Genomic DNA, 21,715 nt, shown 5'->3' with positions numbered 1-21,715 from the left:
AATGGAACTGAACCTTAATTAGTATCATTGGAGACACCTGTGTTGACCCTGCTGTTTCATGTTAAAATGTCTGCTGTGAAAAAGGTCTGTGGGTGTTCATTTTACTCAAATTAAATACACAGTTAACCTAAAAAATAGAAATGTATTAGTTAGGTCTATGTAAAAAAAAATAAAAGTCCCAAGAGCTTTAATAAAAAATGGCACAATTTGGCATTTTTAACAATACAGCAAGCATTTTGTTGATATAACTGTCCTATTTGTTATGTTAATCCAGAGGCCTGACTTAAAAATACTGAGTAAAATAAACAGTCATGAGGGAATAATTGGGAAACAATGTGTTTATTTACTTCTCTTGTCAATTAAGAGTAGACACAAGTAGGAGTATTTTGGGGGTATTCAACCCACAGCTGTTCATTTAGTCATAATATGTCACAGCAGAGCATTAAAGATTAATGAAGGATAAATAAAGCTCTGAATGTTTAATATTCATAACACATGGAAAGAAAAAGACTATGCTCTATACTAAGGGATATTTTGTCTGATAAAGAAAAGTGTACAATACATGTTTATTTTTTATTTAATGCTACGGTGACATTCAAAGGGAGGTCGCACAGAGCTTAGGCTCTTTTGCTGGTACTGTAATTCCTATTAAAAATCTGTATGTACAGCTGAAATATGAGCATTGTAGTGACTGAGTGACACTTTGTGCTTCTCTTCTATGGTGCTGAGTTCCTTTGTTCTGTGTTCTCTTGTCAGAGACATGATTTTCCTTCGCTGGTCATCTCAACCTTCCATGGGCTCGATTAAGATGTCTGACCTGTTGGCACGAAATGGACAAACGGGTAACATGCAACTGAATTTCTATCACACAGTGCACACTATCCTTTTTGCATATGCATACAGTGAAATCAACATACATGCTCTTATTGGTGGCTATTGGAGGATTTAACTAAATATCCAGTGGGAGGTGGAGCAACAATGGTACAAAATTAATATTTGTAGGTGAAGTAGTGCACTCATTTTATGTCCATGGCGTCTATGCTTCTTTCAGGAGGCGTTATAACCTATATTATGCAAATTCTTGTCTTGTCCTTGTAATTGTATTGTCATGAACTAGATCTATCATCATAGTGTTTATACTAGATATTTCTTTAATAGAAAAGGCATGTAGCGTAGCCCTTTAAGAAGTGGAAACCATAAAGTGTACTGAATCAGAGGTGACCTCACCTGAACTAAAGAGGCCTTTAATCCAATGTACTGTGGTTCATAAAACACACAAACACACACAGGAGAAAAATATCAGCAGCATGTCACAAACATCACAGCCACAAGCGAATTCCTGTTTTTTTACAGAGACTATTGTATACTTACACTTCTGCTCAGGATACAGCAATGACAAGCAGTAAATGGACAAAAAGGGGACAACATACATGACATTAACATGTTAATCAGATCTGTCTTGTTTTTGTTTAAGTGATATTTTAAACATTTAGATGTCAGTTATATATAAAAACACTCCACTCGCCTGCAGGTTTTGGGGACATCAGAGTAAGAGGAAGCTCCACAGTGACATCGCTGAAAATAAAAAAAGGTTTAGTAAAGGATCATTCACACAAATATCTTGTGACCACAAATGGATGAAAATCAATATTTACCTTCCTGTTAGGCCACCCAGCAGGCTTTTGGTGACAGAGAAACAAAAAAGGCACCTTTTAGCCTGCGCCATTTGACACAATATGTGTAACATGGATATTTTCTATGAGTTAAGCCTTACCCTCCACCAGACACCATTAGATTGACCTTGACTTTATAGGACACGATGATTCCCTGCATCTCCTTTTCTCCTTGACCCCTGTGAGGAGACAGAAATAGTTTACCTCTCAGAGCTTGAGGATTTGGTCTTACACGATAAGAGGATGACACAATGTAGAGTTGGATCACCACCACTCAATAAGAGGATGAAAACTTTTACAGGGGCTCATTGTAAGCCCTTTAATAAGAGGGCTAGAGTAGCTTACAGGGTAGTGGATGCTAGGTGGGTGTCCTCATCCTTTAGCCGTCCATCTACTGAAAGACCCCGCTTCTCTTTGTTGTTGGCCAGCAGAGGAGTTAATTGGTAGGACTTCTCAAATGTAGAGTTGGCGTTTATGGTTTCCCTATGTATAGCAGTGAAATACATAAACAAATAAATAACTAATACACTTTTAACTTTACCTTGATCCACACTTTAAATTTTAAATGAATGTAAAAATGACAAAGCATTTCTTCTCTTTCTGTATAGATTAGAAAAAGGTAATTGTTGGTTGTGTTTGCCTCGGCTTGCTTTCGCATGTGCCACAAAGTAATCATGTTAAACGTTTTCATTGTCTTGTAAACCTCAAAAAGTTTTTAGTTTGTCATTTCTACTGTGGAAACATAACAGTGCAACATGGCAGACAATGTGGAAGAAAACCTGTGATGTCTGTTGGTATAAAAGGCTCATTCTGATGTAACAAAAGCATAACAGTTCTTATTTTCAGTTGATTGTACAGTAATGAAAACATAATTATGCATATTATATTACATTTCTTCCATATTCTGTAACTAAACAAAGATAGCCTGTTCATTTTGAAGCCACATGATTTTTTTTATAGAAGTCTTTGATTGTGTTCAGCTTTATCAAATTAAATTTAGGGATATTGAGATTGACAAGAAAATTTACCGCTAGGATAGAAAAATGACTAAAAATAACTTCCATAATTTAACACGTCCCCTTGCTAATAAGCCTCATTTGATACAGTGAAAGCCTCACCCAAATTCCTCAGAGCAGACTGACTTGACATAAGTGTCAGAAGAGTAGAGCACCACATTCGTTAGCTGCTCGACTAAAAGAAAACATACTCTGTTAGAGTCGTCAGTCAAAATGCACACATGAAACCTTCTCTTACAAACTACACACAAGCAATTTAAGAATTTACTTTAGTCAGACGAACAAACTACTCACCCGAGACTTGGATTTTCTTCACAGTCTTGGAGGTTTCATTGTTGATTTTTACCTTGACAGTGATTGGATCACCGTGGTAATAAATCTAAATATAAAAATAATAAATAATTTGAATCATTTAGCAGTAGTTCTATGATAGCCAGTGTTTGTTTAATAAATCCCAAAAAACACTGTATGTACACATTTATGTACCTCTTTTTCAAGGGCGGCCTCCAAGTGAACAGGTTTGTCAGTCATCATAAACTGTTTGGCTAGCTCAGCCGTGGGTCCAGCCCTGTTGTTAGTTGGTGCATATTGTATTTTGCGAATCATCAGGCGACACGTGTCCCTAAGAGCAGAAGGAAAGAGAGTCAGGGTTCAGGCTTTATATGTCTTTAGTTCTGCTACAGCTTAGGGATGCAGTAGAAGATTGGGCTGACAGTATGGTTTGGCTGTAGAAATACATACTTCTTTTCAATGACTTCATCTGCGCTGTCAGCAACATTGGCAATGTATCCTTTCACTTCAAAGTCCACACCACAAGCCTACAACAGAACAAGACCAAAATAAATTATTTGTTTGTCAAACATTTGAAGTCATGTATAAGAGGGACTTGGATGGTAAAGGTACCTTGCCAGAATCATTTGGGGCTGGCTGTAAGGCGACTGAGCATGGGAGATTTGTTGGCATCTGAAGTAGAAACAAGGCACATTCATAAATCAAGATCATGACTGGTAAGTATAGGTGAAATAATGATCTGTGTTTGATCAATATGACATTTGTCTGATGGCCAGGAGTAATATTATGTGTTCTATAAAGAGGGAGTGAGCTATGCTTCTTTACCTGGAAGGAAAAGGGATATCCTTGCTCTCCAACTTTCTTCAAGAGTGATTCCTGCATAGGTGTTTTGGTTATACTTGCACCTGTAGGTGGATACACCTGAATGCGCTGGATCCAGATGTCTCTCCTGAAGGACAGCCCAATAACATCCAGTTCTTCACTTCCATAGCGGAAGGCACAAGCGAGGTAGACAAATACTGCAATAGAAAATCATAAATTTTGTTTTGTTGAATGTAGGTAGGTTATATGATGTTTCTCACTGGCAGCGATTGAGAGAGAAATACCTTTTCTGCCATTAAGACCAGAAGGGTCCACCTTAATAACACCATCTGCAAAGGATGGGAAAACCAACAGCATTAGATTTACCACAGACAATTCTATTGTAAGTTTTCTAAATTTGAGGATGTAGGCCTATTAACAGAAAATGTGCCACACACCAACTACATCCACATGGTCCAAATGGTCCACAAAGTCTCTCTTCCCCAAGTACAGCGCAATCTGAGAGAAACAGAGAAAAGCAGAAAGGAAAACAGTTACTCCTCCGCCAAGGTTACAAGAGTTTGGAAGTTATTTTTGGGAGTTGGAAGAGCTACATACGATTTGCACTCCTCCCTATACCCAAGAGGTTCCCTGTAATGACTACATTATAGAGGCCACTTACATGTCCATGGCCGCTGGTCTTCTTAAATACCCTGAAAGAAAAGAGGGAAAACACAGTGAAACCGACTGTTATTTCACACTTTTAAACACTTGTATATACAATAAATGTATTTGATTAAAAACACAATACATTAAAGTCCAAATGACCACCCTGCCTACCACTTTTACTTTTTTGTGTTACAATAACCTGGTTGTTTTAGGCTTGTGCTCCTACCACCTCCTGTAAATTGTTGTTTCCAATTACGCACACACTCTCTCCACTCCACTCCTTTGAGCATGGATTAGTGCTTAGGATGGAGCAACACCTGCTGCGTCTAATCTGGACAGACAGAGAACATTCTAACTTGACTGTTACATATTCATCATAGTGCCGTGTTCCTTATAAAATATCTCCAATTAAATAACGTTGCTGCAGAGAGTAGACTCCATAGTAGTAGTTCTCTTGAATGTTGAATGTCTTTCTTAATATTTCTAGTAGTACATAATCATATACAAACAAGTAATCCTAAGTGGTGTTTGCCTCCTCCAAGTATGTGCCAAGTAATCCTATTGAAACTTTTCCTTTGTTTCCTAACCCTCTCCTTCATGATCAAATCCCCATAATCCACCTTAATCAGGATTTATCCATATCCTTGAAGAGACAAACACTCAAGTACATGCTTCTGCCAAGATGTTAGTTTGTTACTGTTAAGCCACTGGACTTCTTCCTTGTGAAGGTATTACTACTTGATCTCTGCATAGATTTTGGTATTTGTTACCATTGAAGAGTCAAGTTTCAAAAATCACAATATCAAAGTAGCACAGCAGTTTCATGTTAACTTTCATACTCACTTTGACATGTTGATAGCAAAATTATAGATCCAGTCTGCAAAGAAACAAGATGAAAAGTAAAACATGTTCATTTTTTTTTCTAAAGTCAATAATATCAGTAATCCTTTTAATTTTTAACATGATTTACTAATCCACGATTCTAGTTTCATTCATAACGTCCACTGAAGAAGTTTTCAAGCCTTATGACTGGTGTGTCATAGGACATCACCATTTATGAAAAACTTCCTAAAGAATACCCTGATTTTTAAAATAGATTTAATAGATACTTTTAGCATCTAGAAAATATTCCTCAAATGTTGCACAATTTGAATGGTTTAAGCATTTTAGATTAGATTAAATCAGATTGAACTTTATTGGCATTGCGCAAAGTAGAAGTATTTGGACAGCAAACATATGAACAGATGTACTCATATGTTTCTTTAACAGTGACATATTTCAATAAATGCTCCTATGTGTAAAAACTGTGATATCATTATCTTGAGTTATTATGATCACTTGTTATTTTTTATGTTCCATCACTCAGTAAGATAAAGAGCTCACTTACCGTGCTTGCAGTTCTTTCAATGAATCTTCTTAGCTGTCTTCTGTTGACAGCGCGCGGTTCGCTTTTATACTATCGCCTCTAAACCTTGGAGCCCCTCCTTCAGCTTATACAGCTTCTCTAAAAAGGCTATTTAGAGGTAAATCTGATAGTTCACAGCGTGTGTAAAAATAATGTTGTGTATGACTTCTAAAGAATAAGCTGTGAGATATAGGAAGTTTTGATATTAGGACAGATACAGGATGCAATCAAAAGTCCTGGAGAAAAACTATGCTGGTGATTTGGTCTTTGACTGTTTTTGGATCAATCCCATATTTTCTGAAGGATGTGAACAATATTGTGTATGTCCGTATTTGCACATGCCGTCCCTCATATTTTCCTACAGCTAGAAAATGTAATCATGAATGAAATCAGCCTACTCATCATATCACACAGCTGTTTATATATTAGTGTGAGTAAATGTTCAAAAGACAGATTTTGCTCATGAAAGCCTAATTTATGAATAACAGTGAGCCAAATAGCAAAACGTCCACTGAGATTAGAAACCCTTGGTTACTGTAAAAACTTGGTTAAAATGATAAAACACTGTAATGAAGTAATTAATTAACATCGTTGATGCGATTGTTGTAGTTCTATAAAATTCTCGCCCAGGTTTAAATGATTGTCTGAATGGACTATGTGTGAATGTTCAAGGACTTCCCTTCTTATAGCTTAGGCAGTTGTAGAGTAGCATTAGCTGGGTTTTGGTTGTTATGGCAGCGAGGATGACAGATGGCTCCTCTACCAAGTTTTAAGCAATCCATGCTCATGGCAGGTTTACAGAAATCCAAGTGACCTGCTGACTTACTGCTGTGCAAGCAACAACCTGTTGATTCCACAGTTTATGATTGAAGTTCAGAAAGTAGTATAATTATAAAAATGTAATGTTTATAATATTTGACTATTATTTGTCAAGGACTTCCTGAATCAGTTTTATTTAGAGAAGAGGCACAGACTAACTCACTGGCAGTGAGCTTTTAGAAGACCCAGTCCCTTAGCTGGTACACAACTATAGTGGTAAGTCCAACAGGTGGATTGCTGGAGAATCCTCTCACCTCCTCAGGTGTAATTGATTGACTGATTAAAGAGAGAGCTGGATGATTGGGTTTACGGATGGCTTTACACACCTTGGCAGTCAAGGCTAATTAATTAGCTTGGTGGATATTACTGTTCTACTCTTAACTGTCATACAGGGACAAGGTTTGTGAGATCTCTTTAAAGTTGCCCAGACAGGACAGCCTTGCTGTACATTACACCGCCGGATCATCAGCCAGGCATTCACAGGCACAGTTAAGCTGTTTAATACATTAAAGCTGTTCTCCTAATTATACTACATTAGTGCACCACATTTACCTTCACTCCAGTATGTATGACTCTAATGTTCAGATATCAGACAAGGAACTGTGTAAAGCCTGCTTCAGACTGCTGTAGTACACCAGATGTCATTGTAAGAAATTCAAGCAAACAAATTTTTGAAGAGTGGTGCTATGTGGGAGCAGTGGTTCCTTTTTATGTGAAACATGAGGCCTTTATATAACACCAAAATCACAGCCACAGTTTTGGCAGAAAATGGGCATACAAAGTTGCATACACAGAAAAACTGAATGACTTTGGAAGACGAAGTTTAAACGAAACAAAGCACTCTCAAAATCACATTTAAAAACACACATCTTCAAATATAATCAGGTTTGTCACATATGAGTCAGTCAGCTGTGTTTTGTTTATAATGTTCCTGAAATTTGATTTTCTGCTGTTTTAATGGTTTGTCCAGGGAGATACTACTTATTGTAAACAATCACAGCAGCTAAACACTGTCTTGTTTGGGCTCTCAGCTGATGTCACAATACAAAATAAACTAAACAAATGTGAGGCTTTGTCATCCAGGTTGTGTCTGTTACAGCAGCAACAGCTTTTCAAGCAGGTCTGTGACCCAAATACTTTTAATTCAAATAAATACCCTGAATTCTGTGTATTCTATTATTAGCTTTTAAAGTCATTCTGATACAGCCTCTGTGCGCTTCACTGGGCCAACTAAAGCACATCTGTGTTGAAATAGACAAAGGGAAACCACTCTGCCTGAAAGTTTTACACCATGGCAATGTTTAGTTACAATTGGTTTATCACACTGATGAATCAACTTACAAACTCTGTCAATGTTAAAGGAATACTGACTGTATTCATAAATGTATTAACAGGCCTCTTGGGGTAAATACAGGTTTGCTTTAATTCATAATGTCCAAAAGCTGAACTGTGATTTGTTTAAGCTAGAGATATGCTAGGCTGTGAATGTATTACCCTGTCATATAGACAGTATATGTTTTATTCACGTTGATGATATAATATTGTGAACGTCAGGCCTGTATGTTTACCATTCAATGCCATCCTGAAAGAGACATGTGTAATCTTATTATCTGTCCTATTCATGTTGTTTTCTTCTTCCAGTTTTGGCTGTATGAGGTCACATATGGTCACATAAGCCCCTTACAGTTAATCTGGTGCCATTTCTGGCAAGCACTTTATATAGACAGTCAACATTGTCGCTCAAAGGGACTTTAGTGCGATAGAGCACCATGGTATTATGTCTTCTTAACAACACAGTCTCCACTCTGATGCTAAATTGAGGCACTGGTGCAATGACTTTATTGCCAAAAACAACAAAGTCTATTAGATGCTGAGCCAATCAGTGCTTTCTTATGACTGATGGTGAACTGTGTAAAGTGCTTTCAGAGTGTGTTTTACTGTATTTTTATAGAAACAGTAGAAACCGTCTGTCCTATGGTGGAAGTGCTTTTAATGGAACTTAGTATGTTTAATAGAAATCAGCCTGTTACCCTTTAATATAACTTCATTTTGTCCTATATATTTGTGTAACCAAGGCCTGGCACATGGCCCAGCCTTGATTATAAAATATAAAGTAATGTGATGTTTTTCCCTTATCCGTCGGGTAGGGTGTCTGACTCAAGTTAGATAAAATAATGCTAATTAAATTCAAAATCCGGTCCAACAGCAGGCATGGAAAATGAAAGCAAGCAGGCAGTGAGTACATCTTGCTGTCTCAGTGTCTGTTTTAGTGTCCTATCCAATCCAGTGCTTGTATAGGGAGAGCATTTGGTAGAACTGGATGGAGAAATGAGTGAAACCAGATCAGCGTTGGACATCAATAGCTGTTAAAATCTGAAAACTGGCAAATGTGATCAAATAAGAATTTAAATGAAATTCTCAGAACATCAAACATTGGGATTTTGGTACTGATGATGATGAGGTTTTATAATCCCTCCATCAATGATATATGTTTACCCAGACTTGTGCTTTGAAGAAGAGCTCAGAGAATATATATTTTTCAACTGCTCTAACCAGATTTCAGTAAAACCTTTACAATTATTTTCAATAGAAGTAAATATTTCTGTTAAGCAGTAATAATCCATCCACTTTAGCTTTTCAAAACCTACAATGAAACTGACCCACCCTAACTAAGTTTTAGCTATGCTAGCAGTATGACTCCTGGGTTGCCAATGTTGGTTGGTTGGTCTACCATTTTGGTCCAGATTGAACAGAAATTGCGAGGACATTGTTTATAGACGTTCATGGAATACCAACGACATGATCCTTCGACTTTTCCCTCTAGCACCACCATGAGGTTTATTTTTGTGGTCTTTAGAGAAATGTCTAAATAACTGTTGAATGGGTTGCCATTAAATTTAGTACAGATGTCCACTGTCCCCATAGGATGAACCCTAATGATCTTGGTTATCCCTTGATTCTCCTGCTTGTGGCACCAGCAAGTCATTCATCCTGTCAAGTAGTTTGACGTCTGTAAGATGGATTGACACAAAACTACAGTAGATATCACTGTGGCAAACATCCCTGCTAAACATCACCTTGTTCTTATCATCATTGTGAGAGTATTAGCATAATGACATTAGCATCTAGGTTAAAGCACTGCTGTACAGCCTCAATGGCACGATACCGTATATCTTTCAATTATGTGTTGCAGAGAGCTCTGCAGTATATTAAGAAGAACTGATTACAGATTGAGGGTTAAGTTGATATGTCATCAGATTGTGATGGATTTGTGTCTATTTGTTTTATTGGGGCTGCGGTTAGTGGTCAGCACATTTTTGCTGAGTAGTGAGAGGCAGAACAGCAAATATGGGACCAAACGGCTTCCCACAGAGTTATACGCTCAGCTAATGGAGAAGGAGGGAAGTAGGAGGGCTGAATAATGGGCGATGTTCTAGGAGGGCAAAAATAAGAAAGTGAAGGATGATCATAACCATATGGAGGCTGCTTTTTTGCTGAAAGGGAAGGACTGAGCAAGAGAGGAAGGGAAGTTTAGGGAGGGTGACATAAGGAGAAGGAATGGTGAAAGAAAGTAAATATGCCTGCCAGAAGATGAAAAGATTAAAAAACAAAGGAAGAAACTGAGGATTAGCCAGGCAGCCCACCTGTGTGGAAAGCTGTGTTTTTCTGTTTGGAATTTGAGTAAAGAGACAGAGGCAGGGGGTGAGAGAGGAAGAAGACTGGAGGATAGGGACAGAGAGAGAGAGAAAAAGGAAGTAGTCTGCTGTTTCACACACTGGTGGTGAAGTAGAGCCCCTTGCAAGAATTCTCCTGGCTATGTCCGCCATCTGGAATGTCGAGTCACTTCCTCTGTCTGCCCTGTGCTCTAACGGGGTTGTCCTCTGCCTCTCTGCTCCCTCCCTCTGCTCTGACAGCGTTCTGAAGAACCGCTGGAGACCACGCCAGTACGGACGGGACTCTACTGACAAGACACACACGCGCCAGCACACGAACATCCAGCATGAAAGCGAGACCCCCGGAGTAGCCCACATCCAAGCAGACACACTCTAAATGGAATCTGGGCCTGGAAGACGCAAAGACAACTGCAGTCATCAGCTGAACTTTTTGGAGGGTGTTCCTATTCCCTTATATGGCAACAGAGCTGGGAAATCATTTGAATTAGTCTGGTTTCTGTTGCATGCCTGTCTGGTTTTAGTGCTGACTGAGTTCCATCTGGTATGTTTCTGTCTCTGCTCCGTGCGTGTGTGAGTGTGTGGGCGCCGTGTGTGTGGCTCGATTTGTTTGTTTTGCCATTCTTGGTTCTTCTTTTCCTGTTGTTTGCATGTGGGGTTTTTGTTTTGGGACAAGAGGAGGGCTTGTGTTTGTGGTTAAGCTAGAGGCACCGTCATTGCCTCAGGGGTGGCTGCTTCATTCAGACTGTGCAGCACCTCTCGCTATTTTTCTTCTACCTCCTTTCCACTCCCTCCCTCACACTGCTGTGATGGCCTGTGTTTGTTGGAGCAACACACCCACCTGGGTGCAGCAACTAGCAACCAAAAACTGAAACAGGGTCTGTCTATACAAGGATACTAACAGAAAGGTGGACTGGAACTTCTGTGGAGGAAAACTCACCTCATAATCAACTGGATGTTTCTTTCTTTATGCCTCTAATGCAACAGGATGTATGACCCAGAAGGAAACAGCCGACACAGAGGAAGCGCTAGCTGATATAGACAAGGTGTGGGATTGCCTGTTTGTCACTTTGATTATGAAGAAAAGGATCATGGGAATGATCTAAACACTCTGGCGCTGCCAACTTCAGTGACAGGCCGTCAGCAGGATGCCGTTTGAACAAGTCTGACACAGAGAACTTGTGTTAAATTTGTGTTATGTCAAGTTCATCACCTCATGTGGATTATTTTTCTGAACATATCTCACTACATTGATTGCCATGGCTACGGCAGCATGGTATCATCGTGACATCAGCCGTGTGCACGCGGAGGATTTGCTGGCACGGGCGGGGAGGGATGGCAGCTACCTAGTGAGAGACAGTGAGTCTGTGCCAGGAGCCTATGCATTGTGCCTGCTGTGAGTATGCACACAAACACACGCACACACATTCACATGCTCACAGTTTATCTTCCCTATCACAATCAAGCAATTAAACTAATTGCTTAACCGAGGTAATTTAAGCTATTAGGTTATCTTATATAATACGCTCTGTACAAGCACCTGCGAGCTGGTGCTGTTAATGTGTTTGTGAGTGTATAGCTCTTGTCAGTAATGCTGTGTAGATCCAAACTCAAAAGGGAAAGAAAATTGCAAGGTAACATGACTCTCTGCGCCCATCATGAATCTTTTTTATTGAAGCTATTGAATGTTGTTTAAAATGTCTAACTTTATGTCCTTGAAAATATTTAATGAATGATTCACTCAGGATGCCTTGAAGTAGTAAACGCTGCCCTTTGTGAGGAGAAACAGAAAGCAGTCCTACTTTATGTATAACCAAACCTAATTACCTAATCTTCTGAAACTTTTAGATTTTGGCATGTAGGATTGGAAACTATTCATAAACTCAACATTTCTGCAGAATGTCCCCATCTGTAAATTGATTCAGCAGCTTCACTACCCCTGTCACATCCATCACTTTCACCATCATCTGCCAGCAGGCAGCAATGAACGGTTGCGTATGGTCTGGGCCAACCTCACACATACACCCTCTCCAGACTAGTCAGACTGTCCTGTCCGAACACAGTCCACCTCAGCCTGTCAAACCCTGGCCCAGGACTCCCTGTTTCCCCTCTTACCCCTCTTTCTTCCCTGGGGCCCCTGAAAGAGGGCGGGAGCTCCAGCAACCGCACTACGCTGACTGCTCATCAGCCCGAGCCAGATACATTCCTGAAAGCTGAGCCGGCCGCTCATAGTGCTCCCTCTTTCCCTTCGTTCTTTTCTCAATATGTCATTCCATCTTTATTTTCCTAAATTTCCCCACACATTTGGATGTAGTCAATCTGCTATCATGGTTCTCCTTTGTTAATATAATATGATGTACAGTAGCTGTCATTCATCTTTACGTGCCGCCTGAAAACAAATTCCTCTGAAGTGACTGATGGAGATGATGATCTAAGTGTCTCTCACACATTGTATAACTAAAACGAGCCACGTCATTAGTGATCTGTAAAACAACTGGCGCCGTGTTGAGAAAGTTACAGTGTCTTTAACTACAGCTAAACATCTGGTCCTTATTTAAACAATACATTTAATTGCATTTTCCCTTTGAATGCTTGCTCTGAAGCGTGTTTTAGTAATTTGAGTTCATTTTGGTTTCCAAAGGTTCCAACGTCATGTTCACACCTATCGTATTCTTCCCGATGCAGACGGCCTTCTAGCAGTTCAGGTGAGTGTCCATCGCCACATGACACTGAACCTGACAAGGAAGACCAGAGGAAAGAGCAACACAATAGACACACAGAGAAAACACAGAAACACAGACAGTCAAATGGAGTCAAACAAGGGAGTTATCAAACAATGGTTTGTTATTGCCTGTGGTAAGGAGAACAGGAACATGGTTGTGCTTCCTCTCTGTACAGGCTCTGTTACGACTGCAGTAGCCCTGTTGTTTGAATGGCATCTCTGCCATGTGGCCGCATGCTTACAGCATAGACTCAGCAGCACAGAGAAGAAATTGTTTTTATGTCTCAGAGATTCCTACTCAACCCACACACTAGGTCACTGACCAATGGGCGTGCTTATTTGTTATGTGTATGTACGGGGGTGTTTGTATTAGACATAATGAGTCTGTTGGATGTGGCAGAGTTTGAGCCAGTGATGGTATGTGTCTGTTTTTGATACACTGAGCAGGGGGCCATTTAGTCAGCAAATGACCTAATTATTAGGCGATAAAAATACGCACAGGCACAAAGTTTGCAACCACACAAGTACACGCACAAACTGTGGGTAAGAGGGAGTGAGGGATCGAGAAATAAACATGGTCATGGCCTACATTGTAAACCCACTGTAGCTTTTTTAAACAATGTTTGCATATTAAAGTCCAATAACCAGTTTAATAATGATTGTCTGGCAGCCGTTTTCAAGCCCAATCCTTGACTCGGAAAAAATCCTCGGCTTTCAAGCGAAGACCTTAAACTCTGTTGCTATTTCAGTTGTTTTTCCACTGCCATCAGTATAAACCTCCAGTACGTATTTTCCCTCACTGGATTTGCTCCACTAACTCACAAGTCGCATACTTGCCTTTTTGTTTTTCCAAGATGGCAATGGAGATATTTTGGGCCCTATTTTGTCCCTCACTGTCTCTTATTCCTTGTCATTTCTCTTTAATTACTTTTCAAGAGATCCTTGTGGTACAAAGAATACCATTTGAAGAGTTTCTGGCAAAACCGACATGTAGCTCGAGCCAAAAAACGGTTTCTTTCACCACAAAATAAAAGCAAAAACTTCTAAAAATAGGCATAGGAAGAGCTCTAAAAGAGCCTGCTCAGTATTGTGGTCTAATGTGTACCATGTTGATTTTTTGCATGCATCTGGTAGCATTGAGGGTGTATATATGCGCAGCACCTGTGCACGGCATGTGTGTTTATTTAATCTTAATTTTTGCCTGTACTGCTTTGAGTGCCAGTGAAGTGTAGCTATGCAGGTGGAAAGCTTAAGGCTTGCTTGTGCTTGTGGCTTATATGTGTGTACATGTGCATGTAAAAACTTTCGTGGCATGTGGGGGGTGGAGGTGGCTTTTTAGACTGACTGGGAATGTTGAACTATGGTGAAATATGACAGCAAACTGCTGTAGCCAGGAAGTAGCTGTCACTGACAGCACCTCTGCTTCTTAAATCCCCCCTGGGAAGCTTTTTATCAGCATGTGCCTTTTTCTGCCATGCAAATATGTACGAGGTTTGGGGTACATGTACATGAAACCACATAAGTGTACAAGTCAGAATTTGGCAGTTGATTTTGACTTTGTGTTCAAATTCATGTGTCCTATAACATGATCGCCCAGAGCATTTTAAAAGACTTTATGTATAATAGTTTTATTTTCTCTGTTTTATAAAAAATATTGGAGAACAAACAAAGTTGTAAAGTTGTAGTTAAATAGAACATGACACCGTAGACCACAACATATTGTTTGAACACACACACACATAACCTCACAGCTTTGTATTTGCTTCGTATCACTTAAAGCAAGTGATTTATGTCTCTGCACTACATGTGTTTACAGTTTCTGTGGTCTTTACCTCCTCTCCTAGCACTACCAAAACTGGACATGCTAAATCTATCGCCTGTAGTACTGTCACAGTACTTATTGCTGCACTAAAATGTCCCTGTCGTACTGTACCTTGATTGTTTCCCTTTTTTGCAAGTCGCTGGATAAAAGCGTCAGCTAAATGACTAAATGTAAATGTTTTCAGTTTATGTTTACAGCAATGACAGACTGTTAGCACGTCGACACGTTCATGTGATTTATACAATACATATACTTAATGTCTTCTGTTGTGTGTGTGTGTGTGTGTGTGTGTGTGTGTGTGTGTGTGTGTGTGTGTGTGTGTGTGTGTGTGTGTGTCTCACAGACAACACAAGGGGTGCAGGTAAACTGCTTCCGGACACTAGAGGACCTGGTGTTGGGGTACCAGCATCCCCACAAAGGCCTGGTCACTCCTCTGCTCTACGCTGTGCCCCGTGATACAGACTCTGGGGATGAGAGCTCAGGTGGGCCCCCCAGCCGTTATCATAACAAATCACACAATCAGTTAAATACACATGCAAATATAATACATTATACTGTGCATTTTTGCATATATATATATATATATAATATATATTATATATATATATATATATGCCAGTATAATGTATTATTGAGTCTAATGTCTGATTTTATGTTTCATGCATGCACAGATGATGAGAAGCTGCCCCCAGTTCCAGCCTCTGTCAACACAGTTCCTGTCACAGGACCACCAGCAAAACCAGCCCCTCATACCGTATTCCTGGATAAGTTGCAGGAGCTGAACACATCCAGGTGTGATTAGCCAGCTTAAATGCAAAACAGTTATTCAAATCTCCCTTTCAAATAAGTTCCTTGCACAGTGCTTATCCACTTTGCTGCATGTGTAGCTTTTTTTTCTTTCTTTTTTTTCTCCGTGTGACAATATCAGATAGATTTATAAATGTGATTGACTAGAAGTAATTTGTAGGGTCACATTAATGTTCTCGGTTATGTTCTCCACCGATTAGCATTTTCTCATTTAGCTATGCACCTGTTTGCAGTCAAGCATAAAAAAGCAACATGTGAAACACTGTTTACTCTTTTAACTTTTTTGGGGTCTATTAATAACTAGTATCTATCTGCTGTGTGCTGAACTATTGCTCTTAATCATCTCTGTTTCTCAAATGTTTCAAAAAGGATTTTTGATATAATATTGCCGTCTGAACTCGGCATGTTTATCCTGTTTACAGTACTGCGGGTGAGGTGATTGGTCTACTCAATGACTACCTCTTCAGTGAGCTGCCTCTTGACATTGAGAATGTGCATAAAGGGGCAACAACTCTGTGTCACCTCAAACGTACTCTGGGTACTGCCTGCCAAGGTCTAAACAGGTCAGCATGTTTTTATTGTTAACAATGAACTGAAAGTGAAAGTTATATTGTATGAACTGTTCTGATGCACTGATAATGCAGCATATTCTATTGTTCAAATATATGCATTCAAATGTATGTAAATAGAGGTATGTCCATTAGTCAAAAGTTGTGTATTGATATGATCTACAGTGAGATTGACCTCACTCTCTCAAGTCTGGAGACCCTGGCCAAGGTCTTTGATCATCCGAGCTGCTCTTTAACGCACACCAAAGCACAGGTACAGTACAAATCTTGCGTGAGAGTAGGAACTAACTGTAATTTTACACCCTCATCTCATTACTCTTTTTGTCTCATATTTTTCTATCAAGGGCCCAGACATGGAGATAGATAGCCTGCTGTGTAAGATTTCAGCTTTGGTCAGTCTTCTTTCTTCATTGGAGAAGAAGGTATGTTTATTTTATGTATAAAAGCGATGCTGAACATTGGGAAAATGACACAAAGTTATGCAGGATTTAGAGCAATACTATGGCTTTTATTTTTTTTAATTTGGTTTATTTAACAGGCACAGTGCACACTTCCTGTAAATGTACCAGAGTTAGCCAAGAGGCTGTTTTTTATCTGTAGTCCCTGAACAGATATTACAAAGTCACCCTTAAAACAGACTATACGATTGAAATGTCAAAATTATTGAGATCATGTATAAGCATGTAGGACATAATAAAAAGAAGTTATTCATTATAGTAGAAACATCACAAGGACACCCTTATTAGTGATATGATCAAACAACAATCAACAAATATTATGTTTAAGCTGAGCTCTGGAGAGAGTTATAAACCTTGAACAAACTAAGTGACAGTTACATTCTCCTAACTTTTAGTGTCAGTGTTTAGTTATTGTGCAACGATGTACAGATGAAACACAAACCAATCTTGCTTGTGACTGATAACGCTAGTTGGATTGTAACACTGCAAATTATCTGCTCATAAAGGTATTAAAAGCATTACAAGATGCGGTGACCAATCATAATTTGGCAGTGCAGCAGAACCCACCCCCTCCTGAACAAACACCCACCAACGTAACACCTGTCAAGAACCATGCCAGACAGCTGCCAGTCCACTCCTTTCAGGTAAATCAGGTTGGAAAAGGCACCAACCTTTTATCTTAAAAAAAAAGTGACATTAAATAAGACAAATTGTACAACTGCTCTCTCACTATACAAACACATTGACAGTTGGTTTTCTTTGTATGTTCAGGTGAAGATGGTGAGATATGGCAGACAGACTGTCTCTGTAGATGTGGACACAGGAGTGCTGCTCTTTGACAGGAAGGCTGGCTCCTTTGGTATAGAGAGAGTCTCACATGACAGAAGTAAAAAAAATGTTTACTTATGTTTACTTTAATATTGCTCTTGCTTGCTAATATATTAAAAGACTGTTTAACTGTAACAGAAACATGTTTCTCGTTTATCAGTCCTTCAGATTGTCAAGTTCCAGAGCAGTCCTGCCAAGGTACGCATGGTGGTTGACAGCCACCACAACACCCCGCGGGAGATGACGTTTGAAAGTGTGCGGGTAAGAAGGCAAGATAATGGGTTTTATTAAAAACTGGAATCCACTCTTTCCTTTCCCATAACTCCTCATAAAAATTCATATTTCATAATTCGACTCTCGTCTCCTTCAGAAACGTGATGCCTTCTGCCAACTCTTCCAGCTGATGAAAACCAGGCACTCTCAGCTGAGCGAACCTGACGTGGTCTCTGTGTTTGTTGGCACCTGGAATATGGGTAACCACAATGTCTTTCACTGTCAGGCAACAGAAGAGTCACTAATGTGCTGAATTGGACAGAGATGTTTTTCTTTTTTTAAATTATTATTTATTGTGTGTACATAGGTGGTTCCCCTCCTCCTCGCAGCCTGCAGTCTTGGGTGACCTGCTGTGGTTTGGGACACACCCCTGATGAGTCGACTGCTTTGCTCCCACATGACATCTATGCCTTGGGAACTCAGGAAAACCCACAGGGAGAAAGAGAGTGGACAGAACATATCAAAGCAACCCTTCGCAGCTATACTCACATTGACTTTAAACAGGTAATTCTCCTTTTTTCAGCTTCAGCTGGTGATTCTTAAGACTAAATAGGGTACATTTTAGATGAAACCCAGAATAGTTTCTCATTGATCATTGATTTTAAACAGTCTGTTTACAGGTCATGAAAAGGTTGTTTAAGGTTTTACATTATTTATTTTTAGAGATATTTTTTGAGCTTTTCAAGCTTTTTTGTATAGACACAGCTGAAGAGTGACAGGAATGTGGGGAGAGAGAGATGGGGGATGACATGCAGCAAAGGGCCGCAGGTCAGATTCGAACCCTGGGCCACATGGGGCGGATGCTCTACCAACTGAGCTAAACGACACAGTCCAACTTTATTTTTGATCTAACTCTCATGTTTTTGTTTGTTTTGTTTTTTATAAATATATAACCACACATTCGCAGTGTTTTCAAATGCCATAACCTCCATATCAGTATTCTTGCTCTCAAAACATTCACCCAGCTGTCTGAGCAGTCTGTTCTTTTATTTATTTATTACACAAAATAAAAAGACAGCATACACTATAAAGCCTCTGGTCTGTGATACAATGATATTATTTGTGTAATTTGTTGGAGAAGCTTACTGAATATCAGCTAATGATATTTCAGCAGACAGCTGTATAAAGCATTAAATTACCAGTTTAAAGTCTACTCTGTAGTGAATATGTGAAGAGATGAAAACACTTTCTTCGGCATATAAAAGGGCTTCTACCTTCATGTAAAACTGTGAAGTGTTACTTGTGGTTGGGTGTATGATAGGTGTTTTCACCTGAATGGAAAATGTTTCAGCAGCATCTCAGATTATAAAACAGGATTCAAAGAGTTTCTGTTTTGTGGTCAGTGTTCTTGTGGGAATATATCTTTTCAGTGATAGATTATATTTTTGATCAGAGTATTTGTTTTTGCAAAGATGTGATTTCAATTGCAAAATAAGCATCTGGTGTACTGAAGTGGGTCAAATCAAATGAAAAATCTGTAATCATGTGTTCTTTGACCATTTGGAAACGGTTTTTGTCATCTCTTGTAATACAAAGCATTGTCCTGTAGGTGTCAGTACAGTCCCTCTGGAATATGAGGCTGGCTGTGTTTGTGAAGCCGGAGCACGAGAGCCGCATCAGCCATGTGAACACAGCCAGTGTGAGGACCGGCTTAGGGAACACATTGGGTAAGCTGCCCTGCATTATCTCATTGTGTCAGGGCTGCCAGCCAGAAAGATCAGTGTATGATTAAAGGGCAAATGTGTTTTTAATAACCTGGAGGTTTGAGTTTGATTATCTCTGTTTCAGGAAACAAAGGGGCTGTTGGCGTTTCTTTCCTCTTCAATGGAACATCTTTTGGGTTTGTTAACTGTCACCTGACCTCTGGAAGTGAGAAAGTCCTAAGGTACATTGTGTCTATGAGTGTATGTGTACGACCAAGTCTATGTGTTCCTGTTTCATTCCTACATAGCAAATATTTATAATTGTCTACTTTCATGAACATCACCTCAGGAGAAACCAGAACTTTGTGGACATCCTCAGACTGCTCTCTCTGGGTGAAAAACAGCTTGGTGCCTTTGACATCAGCTTGCGCTTCACTCATCTCTTCTGGTGTGGAGACCTAAACTACAGACTCGACTTGGATGTACAGGTCAGACCAACTGCCATTATTTTAATTATTTTTAACTTTAACTTTTTTTAATTTAGCAGCATTGATAATTATATAATAGTCAATTAAGAAATCCCAGGCAGTGATGCCTCCGTTTCTTTGTGAACTTTACTGATTCTAGGACATCCTGAAACATGTGTCCAAGAGAGAGTTTGAGGAACTTATGTGTGCAGACCAACTGACCCGGGAGAGACACAAGAGGAAGGCCTTTCTCAATTTCAGTGAGTTTCAGTTTGCCCTTGGTTGGCCTTTGTTCTAAAGCGAAAACTATAAATATCAGACAGCTATTGTACAATCACTTGAATGCTTTTTTGCAATTAAAAAAATAAATAAGTAATAAGTAAAATTAATAAGTAAATACAGAATTGTTTAAATATGATTTAGCTCTACATTTGCTTACCTCACTTTGTGTTCTCTCTCTATTTGTCATGGTTAAGAGGAAGAGAAGATTGCATTTCCACCCACCTATCGGTATGAACGGGGCTCAAGGGACTGCTACTTATGGCAAAAGTACAAGACTTCAGGGGTGAGTCATTTCCTCTCGTGCAAAAGCACCTCAAAACAAGATGATGAGTACATTAAAAAAAATCTTTCAGGTGCAGGATAGAGGATGCATGTTCACGATAAAAATATCTGCCCCCTTAAATAGTTGCCAAAATATGTTTAGCCATGCTACTGACTTTGGTGATGGCCTGACTTTTTCTTTAGTGTCACTAATAGCTCAAATATTTAACTTATCCTGTGAAATCTCGACATCTACTATCGATTTATTACCCTGGAATTTGGAGCAGACATTCATGATTCACAGACAATATCCTAAAGACATTTGAGATTTAAGGTCAGCCTCACAGAGCCGCTTACATGGATTTAGGCTCTTGGTTTAGATGAAGATGTATCTAAACATTGCTCACTATGAATAAATGTTCCTTCTTGTAGCCTCTCAGGATTGCATCAATTGCTTTGTTAATATCCTTCACATGAAAGTACCTCATCATTCACTTCAGACTATTTATACAAAAGAGAACAACATAGAAAAGATCCTTAGAGCTTTCTAAAATCAGAGTTAACTCACCTATTAAGATATTTTTATGTAATCCCATTTACGGGGGGGCAGCAGCTGCCATGGCCAAAAATAGGACACAGTCTAAAAAAGGAACGTCTGGCATCACAGGAATTCAGGCCCTCTTCACTGCATACAGTGTGAATTTCATATGTAGACAAACATGTACATTTCATTTGTAGACTAAAATACTAAATAATTGATTCATGTCTAAACCTGTTTCTATAGGTGCGAGTCAATGTTCCATCATGGTGTGACCGGATTCTGTGGAAGTCCTACCCAGAGACACACATCGTCTGCACTGCATATGGTGAGATCAAACATTAAAAAAAAGCTTTAAGTAGAAAAGTTTAAAAAAAGGGAAAAAACAAAATGTATAAGAGCCACAAAGCAAGGGCAGTGTTTAAGTCTCGGCAAACCCGAAAGGTTTTGCTGCAGCATTCTCAAATTAGATATCTGTGGTCCTTTTTTTTTCATTTGTACCACTTTGAAATGAGAGCAAGCCTCAAAACGAATAACGGTCAACCCCTACATCCTGTGGTCCCCGAAGAAACATACTCATTTCCTCTTTCAGCCTGAGCTTCTGTTTCTGACCAACCTCAGCAAACTATCAAAACATTACAAATACTGGGCAATAGCAAAGCTGCTTTTAAATCACTCCTTTGTCAGATCTTGCAAAATA

The 21,715-nt window shown here is 39.3% G+C and overlaps 2 protein-coding genes across 5 annotated transcripts in view; one reads left to right on the top strand and one right to left on the bottom strand.

Annotated features, from left to right (window-relative positions):
- The window catches only part of inppl1b (inositol polyphosphate phosphatase-like 1b), a 28,916-nt gene that overhangs the window by 1,819 nt on the left and 5,382 nt on the right, over nucleotides 1–21,715 (top strand). Inside the window, exons 1-20 of one of the 4 annotated variants that reach the window (XM_027272583.1) lie at nucleotides 27–84; nucleotides 757–842; nucleotides 10,589–11,741; nucleotides 12,987–13,050; nucleotides 15,233–15,371; nucleotides 15,561–15,681; nucleotides 16,119–16,259; nucleotides 16,431–16,518; nucleotides 16,610–16,687; nucleotides 17,230–17,367; nucleotides 17,495–17,609; nucleotides 17,712–17,812; nucleotides 17,922–18,024; nucleotides 18,132–18,328; nucleotides 19,374–19,491; nucleotides 19,613–19,709; nucleotides 19,817–19,955; nucleotides 20,095–20,194; nucleotides 20,411–20,499; nucleotides 21,262–21,343. In XM_027272583.1, the coding sequence (XP_027128384.1) occupies nucleotides 11,605–11,741; nucleotides 12,987–13,050; nucleotides 15,233–15,371; nucleotides 15,561–15,681; nucleotides 16,119–16,259; nucleotides 16,431–16,518; nucleotides 16,610–16,687; nucleotides 17,230–17,367; nucleotides 17,495–17,609; nucleotides 17,712–17,812; nucleotides 17,922–18,024; nucleotides 18,132–18,328; nucleotides 19,374–19,491; nucleotides 19,613–19,709; nucleotides 19,817–19,955; nucleotides 20,095–20,194; nucleotides 20,411–20,499; nucleotides 21,262–21,343 (2,047 nt within the window). In that variant the 5' untranslated portion in view covers nucleotides 27–84; nucleotides 757–842; nucleotides 10,589–11,604. Of the gene's footprint in view, nucleotides 1–26; nucleotides 85–756; nucleotides 843–3,968; nucleotides 3,989–9,948; nucleotides 11,742–12,986; nucleotides 13,051–15,232; nucleotides 15,372–15,560; nucleotides 15,682–16,118; nucleotides 16,260–16,430; nucleotides 16,519–16,609; nucleotides 16,688–17,229; nucleotides 17,368–17,494; nucleotides 17,610–17,711; nucleotides 17,813–17,921; nucleotides 18,025–18,131; nucleotides 18,329–19,373; nucleotides 19,492–19,612; nucleotides 19,710–19,816; nucleotides 19,956–20,094; nucleotides 20,195–20,410; nucleotides 20,500–21,261; nucleotides 21,344–21,715 lie in introns of those variants that run through there. The other 3 variants (XM_010736587.3, XM_027272661.1, XM_027272623.1) reach the window with 3 other exon arrangements.
- On the bottom strand, nucleotides 698–5,919 carry arr3b (arrestin 3b, retinal (X-arrestin)). The gene is made up of 18 exons (XM_019256893.2): nucleotides 5,838–5,919; nucleotides 5,294–5,327; nucleotides 4,464–4,494; nucleotides 4,240–4,300; nucleotides 4,087–4,131; nucleotides 3,806–3,999; nucleotides 3,593–3,652; nucleotides 3,431–3,507; nucleotides 3,176–3,311; nucleotides 2,984–3,068; nucleotides 2,792–2,864; nucleotides 2,019–2,156; nucleotides 1,775–1,852; nucleotides 1,656–1,679; nucleotides 1,526–1,575; nucleotides 1,372–1,375; nucleotides 1,228–1,257; nucleotides 698–817 (listed from the first exon to the last, which is right to left on the bottom strand). Exons 2-17 carry the CDS (start codon nucleotides 5,299–5,301, stop codon nucleotides 1,245–1,247), a joined length of 1,077 nt encoding a protein of 358 aa, XP_019112438.1. The 5' UTR covers nucleotides 5,302–5,327; nucleotides 5,838–5,919; the 3' UTR covers nucleotides 698–817; nucleotides 1,228–1,244.

The sequence above is a fragment of the Larimichthys crocea genome, chromosome I (genome assembly GCF_000972845.2).
Source record: "Larimichthys crocea isolate SSNF chromosome I, L_crocea_2.0, whole genome shotgun sequence".
Classification (NCBI taxonomy): Eukaryota; Metazoa; Chordata; class Actinopteri; family Sciaenidae; genus Larimichthys; species Larimichthys crocea.
This window is presented reverse-complemented; position numbering and strand designations above follow the sequence as displayed.